Genomic DNA, 8,933 nt, shown 5'->3' with positions numbered 1-8,933 from the left:
GATGGATGATATTGTGATTTTGCAGGCATACCAGTGTCATAGTGGAAAGCTCAAAGGCATTGTTTGAGGTTATGCGCTATATATGTTTCCACCAAGTGTACTCAGACTGCATTGGTTCTTGATCCTTTTTTGGCAGAGACTCAAAGCCCTGTTCAGCTTGTCCATTTCCTTGCAAACTTTTTGTTTTGAAATTATTATTCATCTAAAACCATGTGGCAGACACAAATATCTGCAGGCATCTTATTATCAATGAAAGCAGTGCATAAACATGAGGTTTGATCCATGAAAAACAGGACAATAATTAGCTAGTGAGGAAACTTCCAAATGTGTTTTTATGTTTCATAATATAGAATTAAATGTATTGTCTTTAGTACATAAATTACCAATTGTTAGGAAGAAATTAGATTCATACAATCCTGAATAAACATATGTATAAAGTATTATGATAATAAACATTTTAATTATCCTCTTTACTTTTTAGATCTGATTCCAATGTTTCGAAACGTCGCCGATGTACATAATCAACCGAAAAACCAGGTTCTATTGTAAGTACACAGGATACACTTCATATTTTAGTATTGCTTCTCATCTTTTAACAGAAGTTTAGTTTATGTAAAATTTAATAACTTGTCATTTTGTATCTCATTCAGTTTTTATTTGTTCTGCAGTGCAATTTTAGAATTTCTTACTGTTATACATGACAACCAGTTCATTCATTAGTCTTCTCCTTCCTATTGCAGTCCAGCGAGTGTCAAGAGCCGCAGAGGACGTTGGGCGTCGTTCCCTTCCCTTGGCTCCTTCGCCTTCACCTCCTACTGGTTTGCTTCAAGAAGCATTTGAAGCCTTAGATAAGTTTCTTTAGAAATTTCCTTCTGCTATTGGAGATCTTGAGGTATATCTAAGGCAGCAACAATATCAGTGTCAACAGCCGCTACATCACCAGCCTGTACACCAGCAGTCTCAACATCACCAGCCTCCACACCAGCAGTCTCAACATCACCAGCCTCCACACCAGCAGTCTCAACATCACCAGCCTCCACACCAGCAGTCTCAACATCACCAGCCTCCACACCAGCAGTCTCAACATCACCAGCCTCCACACCAGCAGTCTCAACATCACCAGCCTCCACACCAGCAGTCTCAACATCACCAGCCTCCACACCAGCAGTCTCAACATCACCAGCCTCCACACCAGCAGTCTCAACATCACCAGCCTCCACACCATCAGTCTCAACATCACCAGCCTCCACACCAGCAGTCTCAACATCACCAGCCTCCACACCAGCAGTCTCAACATCACCAGCCTCCACACCAGCAGTCTCAACATCACCAGCCTCCACACCAGCAGTCTCAACATCACCAGCCTCCACACCAGCAGTCGCATCATCACCAGCCTCCACACCAGCAGTCGCATCATCACCAGCCTCCACACCAGCAGTCGCAACATCACCAGCCTCCACACCACCATTAGCAACATCACCAGCCTCCACACCACCATTAGCAACATCACCAGCCTCCACACCACCATTAGCAACATCACCAGCCTCCACACCACCATTAGCAACATCACCAGCCTCCACACCACCATTAGCAACATCACCAGTCTCCACACCACCATTAGCAACATCACCAGCCTCCACACCACCATTAGCAACATCACCAGCCTCCACACCAGCAGTCTCTACACCAGCAGTCTCATCATCACCTGCCTCTACACCAGCAGTCTCATCATCACCTGCCTCTACACCAGCAGTCTCATCATCACCTGCCTCTACACCAGCAGTCTCATCATCACCTGCCTCTACACCAGCAGTCTCATCATCACCAGCCTCTACACCAGCAGTCTCATCATCACCTGCCTCTACACCAGCAGTCTCATCATCACCTGCCTCTACACCAGCAGTCTCATCATCACCTGCCTCTACACCAGCAGTCTCATCATCACCTGCCTCTACACCAGCAGTCTCATCATCACCTGCCTCTACACCAGCAGTCTCATCATCACCTGCCTCTACACCAGCAGTCTCATCATCACCTGCCTCTACACCAGCAGTCTCATCATCACCTGCCTCTACACCAGCAGTCTCATCATCACCTGCCTCTACACCAGCAGTCTCATCATCACCTGCCTCTACACCAGCAGTCTCATCATCACCAGCCTCTACACCAGCAGTCTCATCATCACCTGCCTCTACACCAGCAGTCTCATCATCACCTGCCTCTACACCAGCAGTCTCATCATCACCTGCCTCTACACCAGCAGTCTCATCATCACCTGCCTCTACACCAGCAGTCTCATCATCACCTGCCTCTACACCAGCAGTCTCATCATCACCTGCCTCTACACCAGCAGTCTCATCATCACCAGCCTCTACACCAGCAGTCTCATCATCACCAGCCTCTACACCAGCAGTCTCATCATCACCAGCCTCTACACCAGCAGTGTCATCATCACCAGCCTCTACACCAGCAGTGTCATCATCACCAGCCTCTACACCAGCATTGTCATCATCACCAGCCTCTACACCAGCATTGTCAACATCACCAGCCTCTACACCAGCATTGTCAACATCACCAGCCTCTACACCAGCATTGTCAACATCACCAGCCTCTACACCAGCATTGTCAACATCACCAGCCTCTACACCAGCATTGTCAACATCACCAGCCTCTACACCAGCATTGTCAACATCACCAGCCTCTACACCAGCATTGTCAACATCACCAGCCTCTACACCAGCAGTATCAACATCACCAGCCTCTACACCAGCAGTATCAACATCACCAGCCTCTACACCAGCAGTATCAACATCACCAGCCTCTACACCAGCAGTCGCAACACCAGCAGTCGCAACACCACCAGCCTCCACACCAGCAGTCGCAACACCAGCAGCCTCCACACCAGTAGTCGCAACACCACCAGCTAGAACCACATGCTGTATATCTACAACACGCACAACAACAAACTTGCTGGAATGACAAGTTTGTGGCAGCCTTGGGCCACATCTGATTGAAAAAAAGACTAATTTTGTTTTGTAAATTTTCAATAAAATTGTTTACCTGGAAAATTGATTTATTTTACATTCCATGTAAAAAAAAAATAATTCGGTATATCTACGAAGATAATTTCTAGATGTTTTGATACGAAGAGACCCAACATTAACACTATTTTGATTGTCCAGTCTTTTGAGCTCTTGTTTTCAGTCTTCTTTTTAGATGTCGGTAAGAGGTATGGAGTCAGGGCGATTTGGTTCAAAGCTTTCTTTATCTCATAGATTTTCTCATTAAATCGAAGATGCAATAAGGAGGATGTGATTTTCTGATTCGATGAAGGTCCTGAAACCATAACTTGATTGTGAGAGTCATTGCTTCCTTTTAATCCACTTCATAGAGGTTTCATAATACTATATGGCATTTTGTAGTAGGTCTGTCAATTCATCTAAATTGCGGTTTTTACATAGATCAGAAAGATCGTTCTAAAGTAGGCCTAAAGGCATCTCGAGCCTACCATCCCCGTCTCTGCCTATGTCATCAAGTGCAAACCTTCCCAACATATTCAGTCCCATGGACTTTTCATATTTTTCTGTATCGTAATTTGAGAATTTAAAACTATAAAATTTCATTAGTAGCCCTTTGTAACTCTGGTTCTAATACTGTATCATTGAAGACAAATATTTTTCTAGTTAGTGAATTTCCTCCGTCATCGTTACCCAAAGTATCTTCACCAGTAACAAACAAGCCACATGAAAAATAATCCATGTTCATATCCTTAGTATTAATGACCGAACAATGAAAATTAAGTTTCAGAAATAAAAGTAAAACACCTATAAATCATCTATGAGCTCGTCTACTTTGCCCACAAACATAATGCCAAAAGAAGTCTGAGAATATACAGAATCACAATTTTTCCTAAAACTCACCATAGACTAAAGGTGCTCCCACACATTTAACAGAGTTTCTCTCGAACAAACAGTGTTACCATGTCTAAATTAAAAGAGAATGACGTCATAAGTGTTGAAATGAGGAAATTGACATGGTAACAAGCAATGGTACCAGATGAAGTTTACTACCAGGATTTCTACTCCTTTTACAAGACAAAGACCAGAAGAAATGTCCAAAGCTGATGTCCGGTGGCATCTCTGTTATCTATGTCATGTTATAATCTGTACTCGAGAATCAAGCAGTAGATGTCAGCTTCAAGTACGAAGCATCATAACTATAGTACACCATAAAATAGAAGCACAATCCAATAAATAAGATTATTCCTCATGGTTATTCCTGATCTTTTGAGAACAATGGAATGGTACATGGAAGGACTAGTTGCAAAGACTGAGGGAAAACAGAAGCCATTCATCCATTGTAAAGGAAACTCAAATTGGCTATGAATCAAGACTTTAAAAACTATATACTGATGGGCCCAAACGCTTTATACATTCTATCGGGGACCTTAAAACCTTTTATAACTAAGCAGGATACATGTATGAGAGGAGGCATTTTTCAGGAGCACGTCTGGAGGCATTATAGAATCACATACGACTAATTGAAATTAACTTTTCAGTGAACTGAGGATGTTAATTGTTATTAACGTGCAGTGTGTAGCATATATCATTCCAAGAAATAACTGAGACGGTGTCAGGACAAAATCCCCCTGGACTAAATGTCTAGCAAAAATAGCAGGGCAATTATTTGCTCATCTGTAACTATAGATATATAGATATATAGATAGATATATATATAGATATATAGATAGATATATAGATATATAGATATATAGATAGATAGATAGATAGATAGATAGATAGATAGATAGATAGATAGATAGATAGATAGATAGATAGATATATAGATATATAGATATATAGATATATAGATATATAGATATATAGATATATAGATTATATATATATATATATATATATATATATATAAATATATATATATATATATATATATATAAATATATATATATATATATATATATATATATAAATATATATATATATATATAAATATATATATATATATATATAAATATATATATATATATATATATATATATAAATATATATATATATATATATATATATATATAAATATATATATATATATATATATATAAATATATATATATATATATATATATATATAAATATATATATATATATATATATATATATATATATAAATATATATATATATATATATATATATAAATATATATATATATATATATTATATATATATATATATATATATATTTATATATATATATATATATATATATATTTATATATATATATATATATATATATATATATATATATATATATTTATATATATATATATATATATATATATATATATATTTATATATATATATATATATTTATATATATATATATTTATATATTTATATATATATATATATATATATATATATATATATTTATATATATATATATATATATATATATATTATATATATATATATATATATTTATATATATATATATATATATATATATATTTATATATATATATATATATATATATATATATATTATATATATATATATATATATATATATATTTATATATATATATATATATATATTTATATATATATATATATATATTTATATATATATATATATATATATATATATATATATATATATATATATATATATACGTATTATAGGTAAAGGCGTTTACTAATTTTTCTAACAAGGTAATTTTTTTTTTAACTTACATAGTTCAACATATTTTCACAAGATGGCAGTGAAGTCTTACGTATTTTTTTTTTTTACTTTTTTAAAAAAATTTAACTGAATAGTCTTCCAAAATTAATTTACAAATCACTTTACATCCACCCAGAGAAGATAGAGTTCGTGACTAGTAATAAAGGCAAGCTGAAGTTAATTCGTGAAGGATATATTTGTATTAAGCAAAAAGAATTGGCAAACGGTGTGGTATCTTACGAATGTGAAAGGAGGAGATCTAAAGCTTCATATAATGCAAAAGTCAAAGTGAGGCAAGATGAGGTTATCCAAGAGTTACATAGTCTCACACACATGCACCACATACAGTGAACCCTCGTTTATCGCGGTAGATAGGTTCCAGACGCGGGCGCGATAGGTGAAAATCCGCGAAGTAGTGACAGCATATTTACCTATTTATTTAACATGTATATTCGGACTTTTAAAACCTTCCCTTGTACGTAGTACTGTTAACAAACCACCCTTTAATGTACAGAACACTTAATGCATGTACTACAGCACCCTAAACTAAAACAGGCACAAATATTAAAGGCGATTTTATATCATGTGTTTCCTAAACACCTAAAAAGCACGATAAAAAATGGCAACCAATGTTTTGTTTACGTTCATCTCTGATCATAATGAAGAAACAAACTCATTTAGTGTACACATATATGTATAGGTTAGTTTTTGCATCGATTATATTGATTATACAGTACTGTATGTTGATTTTTTTATTACCAATGTTTTAGTTTACGTATTTTTCTTAGGACTTCCAAATGAAATCTTTTTCTTTATGACGCCGCCTGAAACGACGGCGTGTACGCTCAGTAAACAACCACGCTCAGAACAAACAAGGCATTTAACGCGCATGATGATAGTGATAAATAATGATACAGTACATACAGTATTTACAGTAAAAGCATTTACAAAATATGTTACCTTACAAATATAAATTATACAGTACTTGTACGTAGCAAAGCAGGAAAACAATTTGAGAGAGAGAGAGAGAGAGAGAGAGAGAGAGAGAGAGAGAGAGAGAGAGAGAGAGAGAGAGAGAGAGAGAGAGAGAGAGAGATTGTTTTACGTACGAATGTAAATTTTAAACAAAAAAAATATGATAGGTTACAACATGTAGACTTTTAAAACCTTCCCTTTAACTTAATGCATACAGTACGTACATTACTAAACTATAAAACAGGTTAAAGTAAAAAATAAAGATTGTTACTGTACTCGCCACGAAAGAAGTTCAAGAAAAACTTGAATGACGATGGCGATGAATTTGCTGCACAGTAGAAATGATGATGATGAAGCTGATGATGTGTTCTACTGTGCAGTCAATGATAGTATTTTACGTCTCTTCAGACGGAGGTGTCTTTTCCTGGGACACCTCTTCAACTTCATCCTGGGAAACTTCTTCAATTTCTTCCGAAGGCGTACTAGCAGGAGGAACTGGCTCTTTTTTGCGAGGCTGGAAGAACATTGTGATCGGAAGTTGTTGCCGCTGCTTCTTTTTTCGATCCAAGAGCATCCTGTAGGGAGTCATGATGTCATCGACCTTATTTGAGAATTGCATCGAGAGAACCATATCCTCGTCCCACTCTTGTAACATTTCTTTCGCCTCCTTCATATGGTTGCAGAACTTGGCAAGCCGTTCTAATGTTAAGCCCGTTTCTTCGACATTTTCTTGGGTCTCTTCCTGGGTACCCTCACTCTCTTCCTCACTTGCCGATTTCGTCAGGTCTTCGAGGTCTGCGTCAGTTAGGGGCTGGGAATGGCAGTCCAACAACTCGTCGACGTCTTCAGTCGTCATGTCGCCAAACCCGTCACCTCCAATTATGGCAGCCAACTGCACAGATTTCCGTATTGCAGAGTGTTGGATTTCCGACGGAGTAAATCCCTTGTCGTCGTAAACAATATCGGGCCACAGCTTCTTCCAGCTCGCATTCACGGTTGCAGGTTTCATCTCTTGAAGTGCCTTTTGAATATTCTGCAGGCACGTGGCTATGGTGTACTGCCGCCAGTACGCCTTCAAGTTGAAATCTTCATCCTCGTCATCTTGGGCAGCATCCACACACGCAACGAGGTCCGCCAAGGTATTCTTCGTGTAGAGGGCCTTGAACGCCCTGATAACCCCCTGGTCCATCGGTTGAATTAATGACGTGGTGTTGGGTGGCAGGAACTCAACCTGAACGCCCTCACGCGACAGGTCAGTTGCGTGTCCACCAGCGTTATCCATAAGGAGAAGGATCTTGAATGGCAAGCCCTTCTCTAAGAGATATTCATGGACTTGCGGGATGAAACACTGGTGGAACCAGTTGGAGGTCAGCATCTTCGTAATCCATGCTTTTTGATTATGCATCCAGTACACGGGAAGGAGATTCTTATTTTTATTTTTCAAAGCGCGAGGATTTTTCGACTTATAAATAAGCCCCGGCTTTAACAAAAATCCAGCAGCATTGCCACACATCACGAGGGTAACGCGATCCTTGAATGCCTTAAAGCCAGAGGCTTTGGCTTCCTCTTTGAACAGGAAAGTTCGCGACGGCATTCTCTTCCAAAACAAGCCGGTTTCATCCATATTAAAGACTTGTTCCGGCTTGTATCCACCTTCAGCGATAATGTTCTTGAAAGTCTGGTTCACGTAAGTTTCAGCAGCGGCAGTGTCAGCGGAAGCAGACTCCCCATGCAGGGAAACGCTTTTCAGGGCGAAGCGTTTCTGAAACTTCGCGAACCATCCTTTGCTTGCGGAAAAACGTTTCTGAGGCTGGGAATCAGTGGATGTCCCTGGTTGAGGATCATCTGCATCATCATCATCTTCAGCATGGTTGCCGTCGTCGTCTTTAGGTTCCTTTGCAGCAAAATTCTCATATAAGCTCAAATCCTTTGTTTGGATGGTGTTCGTATCCAACGCTATGTTCTTCTTCCGGCAGTCGGCAATCCACACAGCTAAAGCACCTTCCATGCGTACGATCGTTTTATTACGCGTTGTAACGACTCGCTTCGCTGATCTGCTAAAGGTGATTGCAGCAGTCTTTCTAATGTTCGCCTCGTCCTTTTTGATATAGCGAACGGTGGATTCGTTGATGCCAAAATGGCGGCCGGCGGCCGCGTAACTTCTACCATCTTTTAACATGTCGAGAAGCGTAACCTTCTCAGCTATCGTCATCATCC

At 38.4% G+C, this 8,933-nt stretch overlaps 1 protein-coding gene across 1 annotated transcript; it reads right to left on the bottom strand.

Annotated features, from left to right (window-relative positions):
- Positions 1–875: 875 nt before the first annotated feature.
- Positions 876–3,346, bottom strand: LOC137618026 (mucin-22-like). The gene is made up of 3 exons (XM_068347945.1): positions 3,165–3,346; positions 2,468–3,006; positions 876–1,765 (listed from the first exon to the last, which is right to left on the bottom strand). Exons 1-3 carry the CDS (start codon positions 3,344–3,346, stop codon positions 876–878), a joined length of 1,611 nt encoding a protein of 536 aa, XP_068204046.1.
- Between the last annotated feature and the right edge of the window lie 5,587 nt (positions 3,347–8,933).

This window comes from Palaemon carinicauda, chromosome 24 (genome assembly GCF_036898095.1).
Source record: "Palaemon carinicauda isolate YSFRI2023 chromosome 24, ASM3689809v2, whole genome shotgun sequence".
Classification (NCBI taxonomy): domain Eukaryota; kingdom Metazoa; phylum Arthropoda; class Malacostraca; order Decapoda; family Palaemonidae; genus Palaemon; species Palaemon carinicauda.
This window is presented reverse-complemented; position numbering and strand designations above follow the sequence as displayed.